At 41.0% G+C, this 27,427-nt stretch overlaps 1 protein-coding gene across 2 annotated transcripts in view; it reads left to right on the top strand.

The window, feature by feature from the left end:
* samd11 (sterile alpha motif domain containing 11) overlaps positions 1-27,427 on the top strand; it is a 130,617-nt gene that overhangs the window by 89,717 nt on the left and 13,473 nt on the right. For both annotated transcript variants that reach the window (XM_057826818.1, XM_057826808.1), the window contains exons 7-11: positions 1,903-2,056; positions 20,124-20,239; positions 23,014-23,092; positions 23,180-23,910; positions 27,062-27,195. In XM_057826818.1, coding sequence (XP_057682801.1) covers positions 1,903-2,056; positions 20,124-20,239; positions 23,014-23,092; positions 23,180-23,910; positions 27,062-27,195 — 1,214 coding nt within the window. The remainder of the gene's footprint in view (positions 1-1,902; positions 2,057-20,123; positions 20,240-23,013; positions 23,093-23,179; positions 23,911-27,061; positions 27,196-27,427) is intronic.

Raw genomic sequence — 27,427 nt, 5'->3', positions numbered from 1 at the left:
ATCTTTGTAATAAATCCAAATGTAATATTTACAAACATTGGCATTTTAGTTTGGAAAACAATCATTACATCATTAGTACATAGTTACATAATATTCACAGTCTAATTATTCCCAACAAATCGTTGTTTACAGCTAAAATGTTAATCCCAAAGTATTTAAACATGTCATTTATACATAAACCAATTAGCCGACTCAGTGGAAAACTAATCGGTGATTAATCGACTATCAAAATAATCTTTTGTGGCAGCCATGGTCAACATAATGAAAGAGAAACAACTAAACTGAGCCCCACAAATCTTTCTTGTATAGTGGGGCTTCATTAAGAAAATACCTATTAAGGTTTTGGCACATATCCGTTTGTAGTTACAAATGAAGAAATGAGTTCAACTTTCGTTCTCATTGAAAGGTCAATTTTGGATCCAAATTGCTGAGTAAATAATGTATGACTTTTAAAGGGTTGTCAATGAAGGTTTAAATTTTGGTGCTGATTAGTGCTGCAACGATTAATAGATTAACTCGAGTACTTCGATTAGAAAAAAACTTCAAATTTTGCTTCTACAAATATTTGTTTATTAGAGTGACGTTGTAATGGTTTGTTTTGAATGTGTTTGCATTTAGTTTTATTCATTTGGGTGGGTGCACTGCCCTCTAGTGGGAACAGTGAATATGACATGACTTATTTAACATGGCTGAATCCAGCTGCTCACCGTTAAGACCAACATAACGTAGGTTTTTGTTTGAGCTAATATGTTTTTTGTGCATTTGTAATTTGGTTTATAAGTGTATTTAGCTGTTTTGGAGGGGTTATGTGTTTTAATGATGTTTTAAGCACATTGTCAGAAAATTTTTAGCATTTAAACTAGCAGACTTTTGCTATGCAAGATAGCCAATTGTTCTTTTGTTGTACTTAGATGCTCGTTTATTTATTTTAAGTTCAGGTATTTTAATTTATTGTTAAATGAAAGTGCAATTCTGCATAATTTTGAAGAAATACTTGGGATTTTTTTTAGTATTTGCATTAAATGCTGTTTTGAAAGTGCAATCTTAGCAAGCCTTGGTTTTACATCTCCTAAAATTCATTCTGCAACGCAATAAAGACTCCTAATCCGATGACTTAATTATTTGAACTAAATAGTACATAGATTAATCGACTACTAAAATAATCGATAGCGTCACCCCTAGCGCTGATGTTAGCCTTGGTTCGTGTTACTATGCCTATTGCCCCTTTCCAAATAAGCCCTTTCCTCTGCACACCTTCTAAAAAGTATAAACAAAGCCTGTTTGTATCGATGTTTAATCATGTTAATATGCTCATTAAAACAAATGACTAATCATGACAGAAATTAAATCAGGCACATGCATAGCTATGTTGATTTTGGATTAGAAGGCAGACAGTAGCTAAAAACTGAAAAGCAATTCGTGTTTTTATATAGGAAATGCAAATGTTCATTGCATATTTATGAATCATAGTTATCACATACTTGTGAATCTTTGGGCCAAAACTTAAAATAATGTAATTATTTTATGAGACTACCATTTTAATCATTCAGCCTCAAGTGTGTGTGTGCATCCAACACTGTTTGGGAATTCCTGCCCAAAAGCCGAACTTTTGTGTGATGTACTCTTCTAAAATGTTTCATATAGTTGCTGTGCGTCCGTGCCTTGCACATAAATGATGGAGATTAGCCTGAAATGAGAGCAGCCCACTCAACATGCGTGTTAAATGGATGTTTACGAGGATTTTCTGCCTGCGTGCATGGAAATTAGCCACTGGATGCTAAATTTGTATCTCCCCCTCTCTCTTTCCCCCACTTCCTGTCTTTGCTCCAACTATCAATCTTCCTACATCCTTCCATCTCCCTGTTCCGCTTCCCCTGTTTTCCATCTTTGTTCTTTATTCAGACGTACTGCGCGCTCAGCAGGAAGCGTTGGCTGCGGCGGTGAGGAATCCGGCGGCCTTAGAAGCGCACCTGCCCACGGGAGGCAGCTCCTCCTCATCCAGCCAGAGACGGAAGCAGGGCCTACCGCAGCACCGGGATGCACATTACACTGACAGGTGAGGAATCTCTTGCAAATACTTGTTGTCCCCGAGTTAGTTTGTAGTTCTAGCATGACTCGTTAATAAAGCCTGACACTGACATCCTTCAAACAAGAGGCCCATGCATTGTGATGCATCAAAGTAGGTCGCTCGGTAACCAGATTTGATCAAATATTTGGATGTGTTTGTGCGCATGTGTGTAACCTCTTGCCAACCACTGCGGAGACGCACGGCTGCGTACCGGGCTCGACGGCCCTCCTTCTCAACCCCCAGCGCTGGCCCCTGTGCCTCCAAACAAAGCCGGGGGCAGCGGGAGTGGGCGGATAATTGCTTGTCGATTATTTATGTGGCGCGGGGAGAGGCGGGGGATCGATAATGGGCCGGCGGTGCGGCAGCGGGGAGGGAGGGAGGTATGAAGCAAGAGGAGGGGGGTGTTTGTGCGAGAGGGGGTTGTGAGGGGTAGGGGAGGGGATATAAGCAGGAAGCGGAGCAGCCTCCTGGTGCTGAGTTGGGGGTTGTGCATCGTGCACGTGTGTGCACTCCATTTTTCAAGCCGCATTTTTGCCTGCACATACAGTATGTGGATTGAATTTGGCTTTGTTTGAGTGAGTTTAACTCAACCGATTTCAGTCAGGGTGCTGGAGCCTATGCCGGCTAACTATGGGCAATACGCGAAGTACTGAACCAGTCGCAGGGCACAACCAATCACCTAGGGACAATTTTGAGTGTTTAATCAGCCTACCATGCATGTTTTGGTGATGTGGAAGGATACCAGAGTACTGGGAGAAAACTGCACACAGGAAAGCCGGTGCCTGGGACTGAACTCTTGATCTCAGAACTACTGTATGAGGTGGATGTGCTAGCCACTCACCCAGTGTGTCAAGTTACTGTCTCAATAAATTAAAAAAAAAAAAATTTTTTTAATCATGTTATCATTTTTTACAGCCACCCCCCCCCCCCCCCCCACCTCGTTGTTATTTTTGACAATTAATAAGAAAATATAAAGACCCGGCGTCCACCTATGTGAACATCACATTACGGGTCATGTATACCACAATATTAACGTTGGGGATACAAGATTGGCCTACATCACCCAAAATTATATTATACTGTATGTAGAATTTTAGTTTTTTTTTTCTTCCCATTTTTAATCAGTCTTTTTTTGGACATATTTTTAAAGTGAATAATAATACAGGTAGTCCCTGGATTACGACACACTCGATTCATGTGATTTCGACTTTGTCTCGTCTGTGATTTTGTCTCCAGCCATTTTTTAGTCACATAAAAAGTACATTATGGTACCTCACATTATCTTTTTTTTTTTTTTTTTTTTCCCTTTACATCATTAATGTGACATGTTCTGTCCTCACTAAACGTGAGATTGTTCAGCTTTACAGACAGCAAATAAAGTAATTGTGCTTTTTGAAGCTTTTGACTTCCTTGACTTTTGACAATTTGTAAAGCTGTAACACATATGTGTACACTTATTTTCAGAATGACAAGCATTTTAAAAATAAAACACTTGACACAAAACAATTGGTGATAAAAAGTACATCTAGTCTGATCAGTATGGAAATTTAGTAGAATGAGTTAGCCTAATTTGCCTAACATAGATCCGCACCCTTAAATCCTACGAATGCTAGCGTATTTACAATTCTCATAGTAAACTCACTCACATGTATTTCCACAAACTGTAGCTGTAAACCTAATTACAAATGCATACACAAACATATATTACATACATATTAGCTGAAACAACTTACAGCCTTATGTGGGCCAAACCACAACGCAGCTATCCTTTAGCTATGTCAGACGTGTCTGCGTCTGTCATACCCAACACTGCCACCAAAGGGCAGTATATCGTCCATCATTAAACAAAATACAATACCGGTACTTTTGGACTTTTTGGATGGGTATTCTGGGATACTTAAAGGGTTAATTTCGATTTACGTGGAAGTTCAGGTTACGTCGTTCGTTCGTAACCCGGGGTTTACCTGTAATATATGTTTTTATGATTTTTATTTATTTATTTGGTTTTTAATTTTGTAGTATTTAACTCATTGCCTGCCATTGACAATGACAGACATCCATTTCATTTGAACTGCATGGACTGGCAGTGAATGCTCATCTTATAGCGCACATGACGAGTGATCGCCGCCAACCATGCTAGTAAAAATGTATTGGACATGTAACGCTGTCTTAGTTTAGCGCCATATACTAGTAATGGGTTAAGTTGTGCGCTACAAAGGGTTAAGTTGCGGGTGGGTGCGTGCAAGACTGTGTTTGTGTGAAGTGCAATTGTGGTCACTGAGCCGCTGCTGTGTGTCGCCAGCGTAATTAGCACACAGGGAAGGGTTAAATGGGCCTCATCTCACACCCCTAAAAAACTCTCACCTGCCTCCTCCTTTACCTCTTCATGAGCTGCACACTAAAAGGGAATATAATGGAGAGGGTTGAGCGAGAAAATATGCTCAAGGGTACTTGGTATTAATTGTATCTTTTAGCAAAATGAGAGAATCAAGCAAGAAAGCGAAAAATAAACTGCATCAGTAAGTGCACAATGCGACCATTTATTTACTCGGGATAAGAATTTCACCTGTACTCAAAAATTGCATCCAGTGAAAAAAATGTCTGTAGAAAATACATTTGTAGAATTTTTTGTACAATAAAACTCCTTAAAATATGGGCTCTCCTGTAGTTAATGTAATAAAAATCCATGGCTACTAGGGGTGCACCGATCACAATTTTCTGGCTGATTGTCGAATTTTGAAAAGTCTGACCTTGGATCTCGATTTTGCCGATCCCAATTTTTCTTTAATAGGCTGCACGTTTAAAAATTTGGTTAATCCTGTGGAAAAAGTAGTTTTTTAAACTCCACATGCAACAATAGTAGTAATTTATAATTAAAATGTTTTGCTTTACAAAAGAAAATCATAAGGTTTAAGGAAATTGATAAATTCATTTTCTACAAAACTACTAAATTAAGGTGTCTATGTCTTTCTTTTTTTGCATCTGCATTCCTTTCAATGCTGAAACAGTTTGTTTATAAGCCAAATGCGAGCTTTCACTAAAGAGGTATTATCTGACTGAATTCCCTCATAAAGGAAAGACAAGAGTAATGAGGCCACGAAAGTATGAAAATACCAAACAAGTGGACTTCTTAATGACCCCTAATGCCCACAGCCAAATGCTAGCATGCAAATGAGGCTAACTGACTCTAGACTAGAGCTGGGCGGTTGACCGAAAATGTACCGTTATCGAGATGGTTTACGATGACCGAGGTAATTTTGACCATGTCTGTAAATTCGGTATTTTAATGAAACGGAAAAATGAAGTCTGTTCAGCCCGCTTTGACTCTGTGTTGTTTGGATATATTCATTCCCCTTTAAGAAAACAGTCAGCGTGCTTACGTGTGAAGTCATGTGGTTACCAGGAAATCAAACAAACAGAAGCCTGGTATGCTAACACTAGTGGCTAACGCTACAAGTGAGCGTGATGGATTCGGATGATAGTGAAACTACTGGTAGCCATGCCACAGGCATTTCGAGTATAAACGCTCACGGTGTTGTGCTATCTCCACCTGGGACAGCATCTCTAACCTTGTCTTAACGGCTAAACTCAATGAGTGGATTGTGCGCGGACTGCAGCTAGCAATCGGTATGTCGCGTTGTTTTGTATCTATGTATGTGTGTGATTTCTCTGATAGCTTTTATGATAGTAAAACATTCAGCATAAAGTATAATCCAACAGTAACCTATAATATGACTGTTTAATGGCCACAGCTATTTTTCTGTATGTGCTTGCTTTATTCTGTGTCATTACTGCCATCATAAAATCTTAAATGTTTAAAAAAAAATAATATGAAGAAAAAAAAAAAAATTACCGTGATACGTACTTAAGGCCATATCGACCAGCCCTACTCTAGACACAATCGCTGTATAAGATCAGTTATATTTTTAGTGATGGACCGATCGCTGATACCCCAAAATATATGAAATCGACCAACCGATCCATCGGTGCGCCTTTCGTTTCCACTATATGAGAAAGTATGCTATTTCTTTTCTATCGTATAGAATTGAGTTTCCCGTGGGAACTACCGGTGTACAGCTTTGAGTTCCAACCATTAGGATAAGCCTTTAACTCTTTCAGTGTCATTGATGATGATAGACATCCAACCATGTGGCTTTTTTCATCCTTCTGCTCTGTAAATTTAGAAGTTGCAGAAGTTTGTTATTAGCATACGTCTAATCCATTCGAACTGGAAGTGGATGTCTATCACCGTCAAAGGCCAATGAGTTAAGAATGAATTTATGAAACCTTTCGCAGAATCCCATCTAGCATACACGGGAGTCATAACTGGCTGGACTGTATTAAACCAGCACAAAGGAAGAACGGGAATCCATTTTTAGAGCGATCCCAAAGTGGAATAAGTGAAGAGAGAATTAAAATAGAGATAATTGGTGGAATGAAAAGCCGTGGCTAAGGAAGCGAGTCCAGGCGGCTCGCTCCCTCCCTAACTCTCTGTATGGCTCACCTTTCCTTCGACCCCTCATCATTGATTATCTTGGGCCCATTAGGGCCCATTGTTAAAAACAAATCATTAGGGCCGCTCAATGGGCTTAGAGCCTGGCGCTCCATTTGTCTGGCCTTAAATGGCGCTAAGCTCACCGAGCATCTGCCAGGCAAATAGGGAGGGATGGAGAAAAATAAAGAGAGGAAGGACGTCGAAAACATAGGGGCTTAAAATGGGGATGAAGAGCGGCAAGCAAGAACGAAAAAAGCGAAAAGGCGGCGAAGGCGAGAGGACGATGTGACGGAGAGAGAGAGATGAAGCAAGATAGGGAGTGAGGCGATGGAGAGAATGTGAGATAAGGGAAGGGAGGGAGGGCGAGCGAGCGAGCGAGGAGGGAGCCTCATCCATTTTAATGAGCTTCCTGTGTAAATGTGTTCCTGCGGAGAAGGAGCCGAAGGCGGCCGCGCGGCGCTCCTAATCCCCCCACGCTCCCGTCATTAAGGGCAGTCCTGTCACACACACACACCCTCACAAAACACACTTACGCACACACCTCGCCTGGGCTGCTTCAGGACAGGAACGCTGTCGCCACTCTGACAGGTCGTCACACACGAGTGAATTTCCCAGAAGCCTTTGGCCTCACTGGCGGCACAGCGAGACGAACACACGCACACACCCGCACACACACGGAGGCTAGCCGTGGAGCTATGCGTTATGATGAGTCCACCTTACACTTCTGCAATAAGAATACATAGAAAGGCCACAGTTTCTAAAAAAAAAAAAAAAAAAAAAAGAGGGAGCGAAAATATGAGAGATGGAGGGGAGTGTCAGGAGCACTCCTTTATTTCCCGCCTTCTCTCCCTCGCTCTCCGTGATTAGGCCTAATTATGGTGGCGCAGACGCCTGGCAGCCCCAGTCATGCAGCTTTAATTGACCGTTATTCATCTGTGGCCTAACGCTAGGCAACGGTGGGCGGCGCGAAGAGACGCAAGAAAGAAAAGGGGAACATCTGAGAGGCGGCGGTTGAGGCAGTTTGGGCGTGCGGGGGAGAGTCGGGCGGGAGGGGGTCGATGGCGGTTTTTGCGTGAGGCGCGGCGTGGCCTCGCCGAGCGGCGCGTCGCGAGGCTAATTGCTTGCCCCGAGGGATTAAACCAGGTGATTACACACTGGGCGGTGTAATTACATAAGAAGCGGCTAGCGGGGCCCCCGGCTCGCCGCCCTGGGGTCACGCGCCACAGCCCTCACCCGAGATTAATTGGAGCTGCCACAGGAGTGCAAGGCGCCGCCGGAGAGAGCGGTTATACGATTAGCATTAACATTTCAGCGGCAAAGGCGATCGATGAATGCTTTTCACCCCCTCCCCTACCACACACACACACACACACACACACACACACACACACACACACACACAGAGCTCCCAACCCAACTATCACATCCCCTTGTCCCTTCATGCGAGCGTTCCCTCCAAGCTGTTCCGCTCCCTCGCCGCTTAGCCAAGCGAGAGACAAGCAGGCGCTAGCTAATTTGAACATGGTTACAAAACAATATTTGCGGTTGCACGCGTCCCGCCGTTGGTTTCCACTTTGTTTTCCGTTCCCATGTGTGCCTGTGTGTGGCGACGGCCTCACTCACGGCTGAGTGGCGGGAGGACAGAAAGGCAGCAGAGACGAAGCCTCCTATGGAAACAGTAGTCATTTTTGCCTTCGCAGGCGGGAAGTTCCAGAATTGGACAACATTTTACGTCGCACCCTTCACATTTTTAAATAATCCGCATACAAAACACTAACACATGCCGTTTTTCATAAATTGACTCGTCCTGAGACCAAATCTAATGAAACAGAGAAAAGAATGCTAGGAGATCTATATACAGTACATTTTTTATTATTTATTTTTTTTAAATTAAAACAAATCTGGAGTACCCTCTAAATGCTATGAGTTCGTCAAATGAAAACAACAACAACAACGAAAGACAATTCCTTATTTACATACTCTAAGTAAGTTTGCCCTCTTGGTCAGCAGTAACAGCTGGCTAAACAGTGTGGCACTTCTAACTAACCAGTGTGGATTCGGATGCCGATTCTCAAGGGCGTAGGTTTGGTCTCAACATTGGTAGGGACGATATTACCGACATGCACATAACGCAAACAATGATCCAAATAGGGGACGACTAGCTTGACTTCGTTGTTCCTTGTGGAGGCTGGCCTGACCGTAGTAGTTTTGACGGTTAGCAAGTTTAATGTTATGCTAACTCTGATGCAGGTCGGACTTTCAGTAACAAAATTAGTGGTGTTTCCCCCACCTCCACAACATTGACGTCATTTTACATGACCTACAGTGGCTGCTGCTGGACGAAAAAAAAACTTCGAATATGCCTCTTCTCTGAAGGGGGCGGAGGAGGCGGCATGTTGTCACCATGTAGCTGTTGGGGTTTTGGAGTATGTCTGTGTGTGTCTTTGTCGCGGGACGGGGTGCTTCAAGTCATCAGCCAACCAAACGTTTGTTTGAGGGGGGAAAAAATGGACCGGCACATTCAGCAAGTGAAAAGGGATAGATGTCAGTCTGAACATAATGAAAATAATTCACTTAACAATGGTAGGGTCTGTTCTATCTGTACAACATTTTGTAAGACAATCTAAATGGCCTATATACAGTGCCCTCCATAATTATTGGCACCCCTGAAAAAGATGTGTTTTTTAGCTTATAATATATTTTTTAAATTCAAATAATATGGGGCCTTAATGGAAAAAAAGAGAAAAATCCAACCTTCAATACAAGTGCATTCATTCAGTGGCTAAAAAAATCCCACATAAAGAAAAAATTATTTCACATCAAATAATGTGTGTCACGATTATTAGCACCCCTGGTGTTAATACTTTGTACAACCCCCTTTTGCCAACAAAACAAGGTCTGGGAACTGAGATGGCCATTGGAAAAGCTTGATTTTATGTCTGGTGAACCATTTCTGTGTAGATTTGGCCATATGTTTAGGGTCATTGTCTTGCTGAAAGACCCAGTGACGACCCATCTTCAGCTTTCGGGGAGAGGGCAACAGATTTTGATTTAAAATGTCCTGGTATTTCAAAGCATTCATGATGCCATGCACCCTAACAAGTTTCCCAGGGCCTTTGGAAGCAAAACAGCCCCACAGCATCACTGACCAACCCCTATACTTCACAGTAGGTATGAGGTGCTTTTCAGTATGCGCATCTTTCGTGGCACGCCAGACCAACTTAGAGTGTTTGTTACCAAAAAGCTCAATCTTGGTCTCATCTGACCAAAGCACACAGTCCCAGTTGAAGCCTGGAACCGTGTGTATTTTTGTGTGAGACACAAAAACCAGACACAAAATCAAGCTCCTCCCATGGCCATCTCAGTCAGTCCCCAGACCTTGTTTGTTGGCAAAAGGGGGTTGTACAAAGTATTAACACCAGGGGTGCTAATAATTGTGACACATATTATTTGATGTCAATTTTTTTTTTCTTTATGTGGGATTTTTTCCCCACTGAATGAATGCACTTGTATTGAAGGTTGGATTTTTCTTATTTTATATATATATACATAAATACATATATACATATATACAGTGCCTTGCAAAAGTATTCGGCCCCCTTGAATCTTGCAACCTTTCACCACATTTCAGGCTTCAAACATAAAGATATGAAATTTAATTTTTTTGAACTGAATTGAACTTTTTGGCCAAAATGCAAAACGATATGTTTGGCGTAAAAGCAACACAGCTCATCACCCTGAACACACCATCCCCACTGTCAAACATGGTGGTGGCAGCATCATGGTTTGGGCCTGCTTTTCTTCAGCAGGGACATGGAAGATGGTTAAAATTGACGGGAAGATGGATGCAGCCAAATACAGGAACATTCTGGAAGAAAACCTGTTGGTATCTGCACAAGACCTGAGACTGGGACGGAGATTTATCTTCCAACAGGACAATGATCCAAAACATAAAGCCAAATCTACAATGGAATGGTTCAAAAATAAACGTATCCAGGTGTTAGAATGGCCAAGTCAAAGTCCAGACCTGAATCCAATCGAGAATCTGTGGAAAGAGCTGAAGACTGCTGTTCACAAACACTCTCCATCCAACCTCACTGAGCTCGAGCTGTTTTGCAAGGAAGAATGGGCAAGAATGTCAGTCTCTCGATGTGCAAAACTGATACAAACATACCCCAAGCGACTTGCAGCTGTAATTGGAGCAAAAGGTGGCACTACAAAGTATTAACACAAGGGGGCCGAATAATATTGCACGCCCCACTTTTCAGTTTTTTATTTGTTAAAAAAGTTTAAATTATCCAATAAATGTTGTTCCACTTCACGATACTGTATATTCTTTTCTTATTATTTGAATAATAAAAAAAATATTAGAAGCTAAAAAACACATCTTTTTCAGGGGTGCCAATAATTATGGAGGGCACTGTATCTGAATTCTTTATATAATGAAATGAGGTTTCTTAAAACTTGGTGGGGACAATTTTAGCATCCTGAAAAGTTGGTTATGTCCCTACCGTCCCTATGCAAACCTACGTCCTTGCCGATTCTGATACTGTGTGGTATCGGCCGGTGCCGATACTACACACAAAAAAAATATATATACATTTTTTTCTTTTAGTATTAAATTACTGCACACCAGTGACGTGCGGTCAGGGGAGGCAGGTGAGGCAGAGCCTCACCTGTCATCATGACAAAAAAATAGTTATAGCATCAAATTTATATTAATATTTGTCCATTGCTCTTAATGTATGACTCATTTCAAACATTTTTTATAGACAAAATCGCTGAATTTGCCCATTTCCTGTTCAAATAACGAAATGAAACGAGAGGTGCGGCAGCAACGAGTAAAGCCTCACCTCTGATTGCGCAATCCATAACACACTGGGTTGATACATGGAATTGGAGCATGCTGGTTGCCGTACATCTGCATGTCGCCATTATAATGTTTCCAGATACGTTTATTTGACCTGATTTTCCACAGTCTGGCTAATGTCTTTAACCCTTAAAGTTTAATGTTTGTTAGCGACATATTTAGTTTTGCTGATGGGAAATAAAACCGCAGTGAAAAGGCACAGGTTGCGGCAGATAGTACGCTGCCGCACAGAAAGGGGGCGAACGTGAGCCAACAGGTAATGGCGCCAGGCGAATCAAGTGCACTGCGGCGAGCCGTTTTGTATTGTTTACTACGTCGACATCGGACTCCCAAAATGGAAGAGGATTATATATCCAAACTTAAAAAATTCTCAAAACTGGACTTTCAGTCAAAAGTGGACCTGATTAACAGAGGAAGACCAACGCCGGAGCTAAAAGGTTTGCTTCAAACTACGGGACAGTCTAAGATAACTTGCTCTTTTCAAACGGAGTGGTACACCCGAAGAAAAACTACTGGCTGTGTGGCTGTCCTTCGAAAAACTGCCTTTACTGCTTCCCATGCCTTTTGTTCTCAACTTGTGCCAATGTCTGGACTAACACGGGATATTGTGACATGAAAAATTTACCACGAAGTCTCAGCAAACATGAGAGATCGTACACTCACATTCAAAGCCAGACTGCTTTAAAATTTTTTGGAACTCAAGGATCGATTTGGCTTTGAACGAACAGCGGCGGCTCAACGTTAGCACCCACAACGCTAAGGTAAAGGAGAACCGCGAGATTTTGAAAGACCTCATTAATGCAACCTGCTTCTTAGCTAAGCAGGAGTTAGCATTTCGTGGTAACGATGAGAGGGCAAGCTCTACTAATCGTGGCAATTATGTCGAACTTTTATACGCTTTTGCTGAGAAAGATGAGAGGTTAGCTAGACATTTGGACACATCCACTGTGTTTTCTGGCTTGTCAAATAGAATACAGAACGATCTAATTGTAGCAATCGGTGATGTGATACAGTCAGAATAGGACCGATTCAGGACAACTTTCCTCCCTGGCGATCATCTCCATTGAGGCGGAGAGACTTTTAAAACTAAAGGAAAATAAGGAGGACTTTTACAACAAAGTAACTGAGGTTTTTGTGGCGAAGGGCAGGCGCATGGACTTCATCTACAAATAAAGGTAAGACCACAGTTTTCATTTTAATCTTAATATTTTAAAACTAAATTTTGGCCTTAAATAAAATATACTTTTTCTTTTCATGCTTTTTGTTGAGCAATCTGTATTAAATTGATTTACGTATCAGATTCAAGTTTTAAAAACAACTGAATATTTCACAAAAGGTCAAAATTGAAATCTGTGGTTTTGTACACCACTCTGTACTCATTTATGTTGTATGAACTAAAGACTTGCGATGGAAATTCCAACACATGGAGAGTGTAGCGCAAATGCACGTTATTTTCTACCTTTACGTATCTGTAATATGTACCGTGTGTGTGTGTTTTGTGAAGAATGCTGATGAGATATGAAATAACCAGTAGTTAACTGAATAAGCTACCCTTTTTGGTTATATATTTGTAAATCTGACACTTAAGGAGTCAGTGCCTCACCAACCACGAACCTCACCGCACGTCACTGCTGCACACTCACCAATGTTGTTTTTTGGCAGCTCTTTTATTTTCGTCTTCGTCTTTTTTGGACGAAAATACATTTTATTCTTAGTCATATTTTACTTTTAATTCAAAATATGTTTGTTTTCGTCTAGTTTAAGTTGACAAATCTAAAATGTTTTCGTCTAGAAACTTCAAAAGTTTTAGTCCGTGGGTAAATAAATACATACAATAATATGTTTCCAAGAATTTCGGATGAACAGTGACAGATGAGAACATTATTGTAGAGTCTACAATGACGTCAACATTTTTATGATAATACACACTCAGCAGAAAAACAGCACATTATTTGTAAATAATTGAACTCACCTGGATGCCACGAACTGTATTTAAAGTTTTGCAAGAGTTTAAAAAGACACTCACCAAATCATCGCGCTAAATGCTAATGCCAGAACAAACGCTATGCTACCGCTACAAGCTAGTTTAGTGTGTGATGATCTCTCAGCACAGACCTTTAAAGGCTAAAGCAACATGGCATAGCCAAGATAAGAAAACAAAATTTACCAAGTACCACAGAAGGAGCCTGGAATGGGCACACGCTTAGGCCTGCGTGTGGGCCAGGGGTTCGGGGGGAGGCGCAGCATGTCAGATGAGTGACACGACCAAACACTGCTAAAAGGCATGCTTACTACTAGAGGATCGGGATGCCGATCGATCGGGTCCGATCACGTCATTTTCAAAGTGTCGGAATCGGCAAAAAAATATCGGCCATGCTTTTTTAAAATATATATATTTTAATTAAATCATTTTCTACTTGTATTTAACGTTACAGACATAATATGTTACACTCATCCAGAGTCTTTAGTTTAGGCTTAATGTAGGGTTGTCAAATATATCCCGATAACGGCGGCAATTAATTTATCAATAAATGTGTCACATTATAATATTTAACGCTATTACAGTGCCTTGCAAAAGTATTCGGCCCCCTTGAATCTTGCAACCTTTCGCCACATTTCAGGCTTTAAACATAAAGATATGAAATTTAATTTTTTTGTCACGAATCAACAACAAGTGGGACACAATCGTGAAGTGGAACAACATTTATTGGATAATTTAAACTTTTTTAACAAATAAAAACTGAAAAGTGGGGCGTGCAATATTATTCGGCCACCTTATTTTCAGTGCAGCAAACTCACTCCAGAAGTTCAGTGAGGATCTCTGAATGATCCAATGTTGTCCTAAATGACCGATGATGATAAATAGAATCCACCTGTGTGTAATCAAGTCTCCGTATAAATGCACCTGCTCTGTGATAGTCTCAGGGTTCTGTTTAAAGTGCAGAGAGCATTATGAAAACCAAGGAACACACCAGGCAGGTCCGAGATACTGTTGTGGAGACGTTTAAAGCCTGATTTGGATACAAAAAGATTTCCCAAGCTTTAAACATCTCAAGGAGCACTGTGCAAGCCATCGTATTGAAATGGAAGGAGCATCAGACCACTGCAAATCTACCAAGACCCGGCCGTCCTTCCAAACTTTCTTCTCAAACAAGGAGAAAACTGATCAGAGATGCAGCCAAGAGGCCCATGATCACTCTGGATGAACTGCAGAGATCTACAGCTGAGGTGGGAGAGTCTGTCCATAGGACAACAATCAGTCGTACACTGCACAAATCTGGCCTTTATGGAAGAGTGGCAAGAAGAAAGCCATTTCTCAAAGATATCCATAAAAAGTCTCGTTTAAAGTTTGCCACAAGCCACCTGGGAGACACACCAAACATGTGGAAGAAGGTGCTCTGGTCAGATGAAACCAAAATTGAACTTTTTGGCCACAATGCAAAACGATATGTTTGGCGTAAAAGCAACACAGCTCATCACCCTGAACACACCATCCCCACTGTCAAACATGGTGGTGGCAGCATCATGGTTTGGGCCTGCTTTTCTTCAGCAGGGACAGGGAAGATGGTTGAAATTGACGGGAAGATGGATGCAGCCAAATACAGGAACATTCTGGAAGAAAACCTGTTGGTATCTGCACAAGACCCGAGACTGGGACGGAGATTTATCTTCCAACAGGACAATGATCAAAAACATAAAGCCAAAATCTACAATGAAATGCAGGGATTCCCCTACATTTAACAGATTGTGGCGCACCGCCACACCAAAATAAAAGCCGCCACGCCTTGCAAATGAGATGCATTTTATTTATTCATTTAATTTTTTTAAGGCTGTTTCAAACTAGCAGCAGCCGAGTGTGAAGAGTTCAGCGGAAACCTATTCATTGTGTATTGTAATGTTCGTAACTATGCGGGGCCACCTTAACTCATTTGACAATCGGCCTGGGGAGCTGTGACGCAAGGGGAACGAGTAGGAAGATTGGGAGAACGAGTGAGATAGCGAGAGATAGAGGTCGCATGTCGTGGCAGCCCGCTGGTATTTTGTTATCGTTTTTCTTTATTATTGTTACCACAATAAAGTGGGTAAGCCAATACAGACTTCTCTCCTTCTTCCCCATATCCGGGGCATTACAATAGTTTGGATCAGACTTTTCGGCGAAAGTGGGCAGTGGATGGCCGTCTTGGACAGAAAGCAAAGTTTGACTGAATTTGCGCGGAGAGGCGGGGCCCAAAATGAAGCCTTGCTCTATTTTCAGAGCACCGGTCACAGTACAAGATTTATTAGTTCAAGCAGAGTAAAATGATACATATTCACGGTACAAGAAAGTCGTTTCCCTGTCCACCGATTGGTAAGAAAAAGCTGTGTGTACGAGTGACGTGCAGGCGTTTTTCGACACAACACCGGCGCGCCAACTTCGACAACGAGGGGCAGGTGTACTTTATCTGTGCTGTTTCGGCTGACGGATATACGCAATTATGGTTGACGAAACTTTGATAAATGCGCTTTTTTTTCAAGTCTGGGCTCTGGGACACTCGAAAAATGACTCTCATACCTCTCCTTGCTAAGTTAATGGTAACTCGATGTGCGTTTGTGTGGAAATTTAGTTCACGAACATTGAAAAAAAACTATTCACCTTCTCACCGAATCTAGTAAAACTCTTTGCACGGCTGTTAGAATCCCCCACCCCTTGAAATGGGTCCGTTGGCAGAAGGACTGTTATTGTTGTGGTAATGTAGTACTTATAAGGGCCAAATAAAAGGAAAAAGAAGGACTAAGACGGTGGTCTGCAACCCGTGGCTCTAGGGCCGCTTGCGGCTCTTAAGCGCTGCTCCAGAGGTTGTTTTTTTTTGAAAATGGAAAAAGATGGGAGAGGGAAATATATTTTTTGTTTTAATAGGATTTCTAGGAGGACAAACATGACACAAACATTCTTTCAGTTCATTAATATTGTAATGAAGTTAAACTTGTAGTGGCATCGTACAACAGAGTATTCACGTAGTGCATCATTCTCTATAGCACAGGTGTCAAACCAATTCCAGAAAGGGCCTAGTGGATGCAGGTTTGCTTTCCAACCAATGAAGATGACACCTTTTCACCAATTAGATCTTTTACATGTGTAATCAGTTAAACTTTGTCAGGTGCTGCTTGTTTCAGCAGGAAGTTCATTGGTTAAACTCTCTGCACGTTATCGGTTGGAACAAAATCCAGCACCCACTAGGCCCTTTCTAGAATTGGTTTGACACCTGTGCTCTATAGGATCCACTGCAGGGAAAATAAACATTTAATCATGAAGGCTAATTTTGTATTTCTAGCCAACTTAGTCATTGCGATAGTAAGCTAATAAAGCTAGTATCAATGCATACAGCCAGTGTTGCTATCATTATAAGGCTTATACAAGGCTTTTAATTTTTTGCGGCTCCCGACATACTGTATCAGTTTTTTATCTTTTATTTTTTGGTCAAATATGGCTCTTTCAACATTTTGGGTTGCCAACCCCTGAGTCACTACGAGATGCAAGTCGTACTATTGCTACGAGAAAAAAAGTCGTATTATTACGTAGGGTAAAGTAGCTGTAATCAGCTATGCATTTTACGTACATGTACCGTAGCTGAGAGCTACGACATTAGCCTAGCTAATGAAATATTTCAAATATATCTTCGTTATGGTTCTTATTAAGGGAAAAAAATAATGGAGAAAAAAAAAATTCGCCGTGGCACGACATGGTAAGGCTGTCCGACTCCGATGCAGCCCACCACCACAGCTTCAAAAAATTCTAGGGGAAACACTGAAATGGTTCAAAAATAAACGTATCCAGGTGTTAGAATGGCCAAGTCAAAGTCCAGACCTGAATCCAATCGAGAATCTGTGGAAAAAGCTGAAGACTGCTGTTCACAAACACTCTCCATCCAACCTCACTGAGCTCGAGCTGTTTTGCAAGGAAGAATGGGCAAGAATGTCAGTCTCTCGATGTGCAAAACTGATACAAACATACCCCAAGCGACTTGCAGCTGTAATTGGAGCAAAAGGTGGCGCTACAAAGTATTAACGCAAGGGGGCCGAATAATATTGCACGCCCCACTTTTCAGTTTTTTATTTGTTAAAAAAGTTTAAATTATCCAATAAATTTTGTTCCACTTCACGATTGTGTCCCACTTGTTGTTGATTCTTGACAAAAAATTAAAATTTTATGTCTTTATGTTTGATGCCTGAAATGTGGCGAAAGGTTGCAAGGTTCAAGGGGGCCGAATACTTTGCAAGGCACTGTAATTTATACGCTGCACGACTCTCTCACTCATTGTCATGCTCAATCTGTTATGACGCTACTTTACCTATATAGTGAATTAAAAGGCAGTGCAAAATGCGTAGAGCGAATTTTGGCAGCCTTTGAAATCGTTCATCAATTGGCTAAAACCTTGCAAACCCTCTCCCTATAATTAGTAATAGCATAGGAAGCAATGTGGGGAAGCAAGGTGGCAATAGATCATTGTCTTAACACCTTAACTTATTTCCCAAAGCAGAGAAGATATATCCATTGGTAGCATGACGAACAGTCATGGTTTTACTTCCCATCATGGTTTCACTTCCCATCATGCATTGGGGCATGCTGCAGTATCATTTACTGAAAGCTAAACAAATACACTAGATGGCAATATTCACACAATACACAAAGTCACAAGTCTTTCTATCCGTGGATCCCTCTCACAGAAAGAATGTTAAAAATGTAAATGCCATCTTGAGGATTTATTGTCATAATAAACAAATACAGTACTTGTGTACTGTATGTTGAATGTATATATTAGTCCGAGTTATATTCATTTTTTTCTTAATGCATTGCCAAAATGTATATGATCGGGAAAAATTATCGGGAATGATTGAAATTGAATCGGGAGCAAAAAAAAAGCAATCGGATCGGGAAATATCGGGATCGGCAAATACTCAAACTAAAATGATCGGGATCGGATCAGGAGCAAAAAAACATAATCGGAACAACCCTACTTACTACACATACGATAAGAAAATATCACATGTTGTGAACTTATGATGGATGAATTTTCGTCTCGTTCTTGTCTCGTCAGACGACAACTGGCATCTGTATCATTATGTTTTAGTCTTCGAAGACACGTTTGTCTTCGGCATGAAAAAACTGCTCGCTGACGAAATATTTTCGTTATCGTCATCGTTGACAAAAACACCCTCCGACTATAAAATGGATTACACATTTAGTGATAAACTCATTTCAATTCACAGCAAAAGCATAACACTCTTTCACTGCGTCAGGGCGGCCATGTTGGTAGGGTCTAGTCAATATATTGACATTAAAATTAAGTCATAACTAGCTTATATCTCAACCGATTTGATCAATGTGAAAGCATCTGCTGTATACTCGGTTGTTACCATTGACAGCGCTAGCCGGTGAATGATTACTCGTTCACTCGCTGCCACGCTGCCGCTTAAAATGGATTGGACATCTGCTAGTCATTAAAATTCACAGCAGAAGCGCTTATATCTTGTGGAATTCTTGGGTAGATCGACCAGCAGTTGGAAGTTGTAAGTGTTACGCAGCATTAGTACAAATTTGCCACTCTGTTAACACCAACCCTGGTGCTTGATTATATTTTTTATATTGTAAATATCAAATAAATCATGTAATAAGAAAATACCATTGATATGTAAGGCGAGCAAGCCAAGCCTTTGATGGACTATTACCCTATTTTGATTGATATATAGAAGAAAACCAGAGAAGTAAAGGCCTAACTCTCAAGAATTTTCAATCCAAAATGTCCTCCAATACTAGAATGACCCAGGCAATGAGCATCCTCCTCTTTGTCCCCTCTCCAAGCGCCAAGTCACACATTTTGACAGAGTGTGAAGGTCAAGGTGCAGAAGCCTCATTATACCGGGAGTTTAAAAAAATCTCCTACCTGTTGGGATGTACAAATAAATGCGAGGAAATGAACAAGGCTAGTGGAACTTGACGAAACAGGGAGTGACGTAGCGGGGGTGTAAAAAAAAAAGGGCACAAACAACACCCATTTTTCATAGAGGACACAGAGAACAAAAAAAGATGGTTTGGTCGGGAGGGGAAAAAAAAGACACTGAGTAGGAGAAAGGTGAGAGGCGCCCCTCCTCTCCTCAATGAGGACAAAGGACGAAGAAGATAATGGAGAGGCCTTTTCAAAAGTTGAGGTTGCAGGACGCGCCGTCTTTTTAGCAGCATCAATGCTGGCCCGGAAAGTAGGAGGGAGGGAATGGGGGTATAAAAAAAGGAGGGGAGGGCGGCTGACGGGGCGAATAGAGGCGGGATGAGTGTTAATTAGAAGGTCCTTCAGCCCGTGGTCCCGGTCAAGATGCAGGGGCCGCCCCAGCTGTCAGAGCGTGACACACTGGCATTGTGCATTCAGCCCTCATTATGTGTGTGCGTGCGTGTGTGAATTTGTGGCGGCAGCGGAGGGTACAGCGATGGCCAGCGGTGCTCGCTGCAGCCTGACAAGACTGATGAGGCACCGGGGCGACGTCGGGGCCTCTGGAACACGGCTGATAAAAATACGCCGTACACATCGATGTGGCAGCACGCACACGCGCGAGAAGGGCCAAGGCGCACGGGCGGAGAGAAAAATAAAATGCTTGTCAGGATGAACGCGGAGCGCTTTAAATTAAAATGTATTTTCGTTTCGTATTTGCTTCTACAGGGAACTGTCCCAGCCTCCACCTCTCCTATCGCCTGCGACGGCACCTCACATCACCTTAGCGCCTCACTTGCGGGCTCCTTTCCTGGGCTTGCCCTCAGCTCTCTGCCAGGCCCCTGGTGAGTCATCATTTGACAGTTTAACACATTTTTCATCGTGCTAATAAGCACGTTTGTCAGCAGTGTGTCCTAAGTGATACACAGTAGAACCTCCGACCTCACGCAAAATCCATTCCGAGACGCTTGTTCAAACTTCAGTGAAGTTTGTACAGGCTGCCGCTATTACAAAGACATAAATTTAAGTTGTTGTCGACAGAAGAGGAGACTTCAAAGCGAGTCACTCACATGATTTGTGTGACACAGTTTGGTCCTTCCTGGTACAACCCCAAATAGTGCAAGGGTAGTAAAAGAATTACCGTATTTTTGCGGACTATAAGTCGCACCAGCCCAAAAAATGCGCAATGAAGAGGAAAAAAAAACAACATATAATTCGAATTTTTGGGGAAAATTTACTTAATAAAATCCAACACATTGAACAGATATGTCATCTTGAAAGGCAATTTAAAATAAAAATACAATTGAGAACAACATGCTGAATAAATGGACAGTATGACAATGTTACACGATGCATGAACAAACATGAAAAATGGTAACATAGCTATTAAGAGTTATTCAGATAACTGTATAATAAAGAACATGCTAACAAGTTTACCAAGCCATCACTCCAAAACACCAAAATAACGTGTGAAATGATATAATAATGTGTTAATAATTTCACTCATAAGTCACTCCAGAGTATTAGTTGAACCACCAGCCAAACTATGAAAAAAACTGCGACTTATAGTCTGAAAATACGGTAATAGTAAAAAATCGACAAATAATTGATTATAAAATTAAACATCAACTATTTGGAGAGACTGCTACCCCCCAAAAATTGTTTGATTTAAATGGTAAACGGAGTTACACTTGTATAGCGCCTTGCCACCTTTCAACACACTTATAGCGCTTTGACACTACAGTGGTACCTCTACTTATTAAATTAATTGGTTCTGGAAGTACTTTTTTAACCTTAAAATTCAGTAAGTAGAGGTGCGTTTTCCATGTAAATGCCCTAATCCGCTCCAAGCCCCCCCAAATTCAGACACAAATCTTTTATAAAGCATAAAAAGGCAACAAAACATGTAATGGTGGTGGTGGTGTTATACTTATATAGCAAATATATGTCACGACTATATTATTGTACAATAAACAAAATGAGGGTTGTGCATCATGTAAAAAATACAGAATAAAAATGATGGTCAGTTACCTTTTAACTACGGTCCTCATCTACTTTTACCCTCATCTTTTGCACAAATTTGTCAGCCGCTTTGTGGTTGGCGCTACTTGCCTCACCATGCCAAACAATAGAGTGAATTCCAGTCCTCTTTTTAAACTTCTCGAACCATTGATGTTTTAATAACGTGCCGATTGTTGATGTATTACAGGCATATTCTTTCGCGAGATCAATCGAACGCACCCCTATTTCACACTTTTTTCACACATCTCTTGCTTTGTTTGTAGTGACAAAATTACTCTTTTCTTATTTTTTGTTCCTCTATTCATCATCACTTTCTTGGGGGCCATAGTGAATAAAAGTAAGCTAACGAAAAGCCGTCAAAACACCTCTCAGCCGGAAGTGCTAATGAAGAGGACACCACATACACATACATTGTACAGTGTTAGCCAATCAGATGCCAGGAAGATGCTCGGCAATAGCCAATGGCAGCGCAGCTATGAGTATGTTACTTTCAGTAAACTATGGGAGCTGGAAGTAGCTGTTCATAAACGCAGCTCCCCATACTGTGCTGTATTTTTTTGCCTTTCGTAACCTGAATTTTCACTAGCAACAAGAGGCATTTCCTCCTTTTAGGCGTTTCGTAACCTGAAAATATCGTTTTTAGAGACGTTCTTAAGTAGAGGTAACACTGTATATCCTTATTTACCTACGGATGGCCCAGCAACAGGAGAGACGTGGGGTTTTATATACTTTTTTTAAATAAGTAATTTTCTATAAGGAAGAAATCCCTTATTTATTTTAAAATCAAAAGAAATCATTAATTTATATTTTTATTTAAAAAAAAATGTAAATATTCTGATTTCTGCCATCATCAATGATGATTGATTACCAAGTTATTTGCAATATCTGCTTTTGCTCAATGTAACATCGTTAAAATCATATTCAGTGCTCAGTTTTTCTCAGCGCAGTTTTTCATTCCAATGCTAATTTTCAGCTAAAATGTAAACAATGCTATGCTTTACAGTATATATTGTTATATCGTATGATGAGGCAATTTTTTCAACATGCTCGACTTTGGAGATGGGCGATAAAAATAAAATATATAAATCACATCAAATAAAATAAATGTATTGATTTGAAGTATCAATTTTTGATCTTTTAAATAGTAGTTAATAAAAAAAGAAAAAAGTCAAAGCTCCAAGTAATAAGAAAAAAATCATAATTAAATTAAAATGAAATATAACAACAACAAAAAAAATATATATATATATTTTTCAATTAAAACTTACAAAAAAATATCAATTGGAAAAAAGAATAAAGACATAAATTCAAATAAGTGTTGCCTGTGTGTATTTTGTTTTGGGAATTATCTATTTTGTTTTAAATCTCTTGTCACCTCACATAGCTTGACTCCTTGGCTGCCATTGAAAGTAATAGACGTCTAATTCATTTTAACTGGTAGGGGCATTAAGCGATTATTCGGTCAATTGACTACCACAACATGTACTTGAGCTGGCAGTGAATGAGATATGCTAATGATAACTTTTAAATAGATGTCCAACGTAGTGACCACTGTCCCTGAAAGCGCTAATGCTATTTTAACGTTTGTCTACACCAGGCTATGGTTTCCTGCAACCGGCTCAAGCTGAAATTTTTGTGCGGCAACAGGAAATGCTGAGGAAGCAAAATCTAGCAAGGTGTGTACTCGCGTGTGTGCAAGGAACTTAGCTTAAACTTGTGTTGTATTTTGGATTTGTCATGAAAATGTCATATCTTCTGGTCAGACTTGAGATGTCAGCTGAGCTACTGAGACAAAAGGAGTTGGAGAGTCTCCACCAGCAGCAGCAACTGCTGGGCTCCGACCCGCTCGCCGCCGGTCTGCCCTCGGACCACCCGGCCCTGAGGAGCCTTCAAGACATCCCTGAAGGTCATCCGCTCCGAGAGGAACTGGCCCGTCGCTCGAATGCCATGCTGGGGCTTCGACACGCGGCCACGGCACCCTTCCTGAGCACCGACCAGCAGCAGCCCAAGACGTCATCCACCCATAAAGAAGGACAGAATTCCACGACTGGCTCGGACGCCGAGTCCAGGAAGGCCCTTCGCCGGGGCCCTCAGACTGAGCTTCGCGCTGGCCATCACAAAAGAAGAAGAGAGGACAGAGGAAGCGAGGGGGACGAGGAGGACTTGAAGGACTCGGACAGCGAAACGGAAACATGCGAGGAGAGGCGGGAAGGCCTAAAGTCTCGGAGTAAACACAAGGAGAGGCGGAGTCGAGAAAGAGACGGCAAGGGCCTCGGCGATGGCGCAAAGGAGAATCGCGAAAGCTCGGGCCGGATCAGTGCACCGTGTAGTTCCGTGGGCAACGACTCACCCGCGCTCCACCTGCTCAACTCGGCGCTGGGAAAGTCGGAAGTCAAACTCCAGCTCCCGCCTGGATTTTTGCCCCCTCTGCCTGCTCTTCAAGGACAGTCATTGCCCTTCGGATTTCCCTACATCAACCCATACTTTCACATGGGTGAGCAGACTCACACACTCGCACACACAAAAGGCTAAACATGTGAAACCCATTAGCGTCACTTTGTGTGCATCTCTGGCGCTCTGTTTGGGGCCCTGCCTTTGACCCTGACACAGTACAGCCATGTGGGAATTAATCCACAAACACTATATAGACAAAAGTGTTGAAACATACTTCTTTACCAATAAAATTTTCATCTTACCTAGACAGGTCGGAACTTTCTGGGAACAGTTGAGGAACAATAGCACTTTTCTGTTTTCAGTATTATTTTACGTTGATTATGTGCTATAACATTGCTCGGTCACGGTGCATTACGGCTTCTGTCAATGAGTTATATACGGAACAACAATCAAGCACATCAAATGTTATGAGTACAACTCCAATAGCTTATTTAAAAGCCTGAACTAAAGTTAACTTTTTTGCTCCATGATTCTAAAAAGCATGAGACAAATCAACTGAATACCACAATGTTGTTGAGTAGTCAGACCAAGCCTGGGTAAAAAGTCCATAAAATGAATTCATTTTGAGTTTTTTTTTATGGAAGAAAGCAGTGTTGTTTTTGGCAGCCCTTTTAATTTTAGTCTTAGTCTTTTGGATAAAAATACTTATTAGTTTTTTCAAAAGGTGTTCATCTTCGTTTAGTTTTAGTTGAAGATTACTAAAAATGCTTTCGTCTGGAAAATTCAGGTTTTAGTCCCAAAATAAATCATGAAAGGTTTCCAACAATTTCAAATGAACCATAACAGGCGAGCATATAATATAGCGTGTACAAGGACAATGCCAACTTCCTGATGATAATACACACTTAGCTGTAAAACAGTACATTATTTTCAATGAATTAAACCCACCTGGACGCAATAAACAGGGTGTGTACACGAAAAATATGAAAAAAAGTGTGAAATAAGAAAAAGTTGTCCAAGATTTAATTTCATTTGGGGACATTCATAGACTTCACTATCAGTTGACAGGACACCGGGCTCGGGGCCGATCCGTAGGGGGCCTATTTTAAAAAACTTAAAATTCAAATATTTTCAAAACCAAAACAACTAGTGACCTTAAACGAAAACAGGCACCTCCCTAAGGCATATAAGAGTCTCCATGAGCAGCGGCATAAAAAAATTCAAAGTCGTTCTATAATAAAATCTTGATTAATTATTTTAGATATAATAAAAATTAAAATGGCTATATAGTTCTCAGATTTTATGCTAGATGCACAAAAACCACCAAATGCAGAGATAATCACCTACATTTTCAGGATCAATAACAATATTTAACATATCAAAAAAGTTTTTGCCAGAAATAGCAACTTAATTTTTTAAAAACTAAATCCAACATGGCCTCCGTCACAAAACAAAAATCTTTTTCAGGTAATAATTCTTGTAAATAAATGCTTAAATCGCACAGTTTCTATAGATATCTTGGTTAAAAGCAAAACACGGGACGTTATCGTTCATTTTACGTAAATATTTCAAGCAAAAGTTGCAGTATTGTGTAATCCAACATGGCAGCTATCACAAAACAAATAGCTTTTTAAGTTGAAAATTCTTGTAAATAAATGCTTAAATCGCGCAGTTTCTATAGATATGAACGTAAAACAGTCTCGATTCTTGGTTAAAAGCAAAATCGGGCAGTTATCGTTCCTTTTACGTAAATACTTCAAGCCAAAGTTACACTAGTTTTATCCATTGATTTTTGCTTGTATGCAGTAAAACCTTTGTCCTGTGTCCACCTAAATCTGGTGTTAGAACGCGCATATGTTTTGAGTTTATCACAGTTAAAGCCAACTCAACGTTCTGCCTGGGTCACCCCATTACAGTAAGGCTTGGCACAATGTCTGTGGGAGCTGTCTTGTCAACTGATGGTGGAGTCTATGGGACAGTCTTGTGCCAATCCCTTTTCAGTAACCCCAAATAAGCAGGAAGTGACCTGTAAATGAACCAAATCAACAGGAAGTGACCCGCAAATGCCTCATCAGGAAAAGGAAAATACCGAAAATCAACAGGAAATGACGTCAAATGCCCCAAAATGAACTCGTTGCCTGGCATTGGCTGCCACTGACCACCATAGTCTACTAGTGATAAACTCTTCCCAATTCACAACAGAAGGATGAAAAGAGCTTGTTTTTCTGTTTTGTGGAATGATTTCTTGACCTATGTATCGATAATTGTTGAATCGCCGTATCGTGATGTATCCAGAGGTTCCCACCCCTAGTGCAAAGTCTGCGAAAACACTTTTTCGTTAGAGACAAAGCCATTAAGTTAAGCAAATGAGAGGAGAAAAATACCAGTTGGAGTGAAATAACATTTTTTTTTCAGAAACTGTTGCGAAATGGTCTTAAATTTTTAAATCTTAAAAATTAAAAATTTTAAAGGGTACCACGAATGGAAAGACATGTAATTCTTAAAAGATAAATGTTGGAATGAGTTATAATACTTCACTTCAGACAGCAAGCAGACAACAATAGCATAAGGGATTGTGTGAAAGGGGTTCATTGAACACACACACACATACACACACACACACACACAAAAAACACGCGATCGTGAAAAGGGATACACAAAAAGGGTCTGTGACAGTAGGTCTGATCAATAAAAAGGCAGACAACCAGAAAAAAAAAACAAGGCAATGATGCAACTAGCAAGGAAGGGATATACAAGCCGCCTAGGATCGGTTTAAAGACACTGCTGAAAAGCTGGAATTGGATGCAGGTACGATGTTGGGAACTCATCCCATAGCTCTGTAATAGAACAATCTGACCAGCAGCAGAATGCGACAAAATCATGCCAGTCGTCATACTAGCTTCGCTTGCTAGCTAGCACAGATTTCTCCCAGTCCAGCCCAACCGCGTCATCACCCCCAGCGTGCATTGCGCGTGTAAAACATGGAGCCCTCCGTAGGTAGAAAACATATACTAAATACTAGTCTTTAAGTCCGAGGTTCCCTTTAATGTCTTCAAAATTTCTTTAAAAGCATTAAATTGGAGTTTTAAAGCGGTTCAAGAACCTTGTAATGTCAAGGCACCATTGTGTGTGACTATTTCAAATTGTCCGATTTTGTAACCATTTTTTTTTTTTTTGCAACAGAATGGTCCTCAGCCTCCAGTATTTGTATTGATTTGTCTTTTTTTCCCCTTCACTACTGCTGCTCTCAGGCTCTGTTGGAGGTCTTTTCATGGATGGGGAGGACTCGGCCCCAGCAAACCCCATGGAGGACATAAGCAAGTGGAGTGTGGAGGATGTGTGTGGCTTCATAAGCAGCCTGGCCGGATGTGCTGAATACGCTCAGGTGAGACCGCTGAAGCAACAAGAGATAGGAGGGAAGAGAAATGGAGGCCAGGGGCAGGCTGACCAATAACAATACAAGTGTGCAGTCATCATCATAGTGTCTCCTTATGGGCCTTTTCCACAATGGCTCAGGTTTATTGAGAACTGTGCTTGAAGCGTGTGCATGAGCTTTTGTGTGTGGCCTTGCGTACATATTCATTATGTTTTGGGTATTTTTTCTTCTGAATTCATCA

Source organism: Corythoichthys intestinalis, chromosome 2 (assembly GCF_030265065.1).
Source record: "Corythoichthys intestinalis isolate RoL2023-P3 chromosome 2, ASM3026506v1, whole genome shotgun sequence".
Lineage (NCBI taxonomy): Eukaryota > Metazoa > Chordata > Actinopteri > Syngnathiformes > Syngnathidae > Corythoichthys > Corythoichthys intestinalis.
This window is presented reverse-complemented; position numbering and strand designations above follow the sequence as displayed.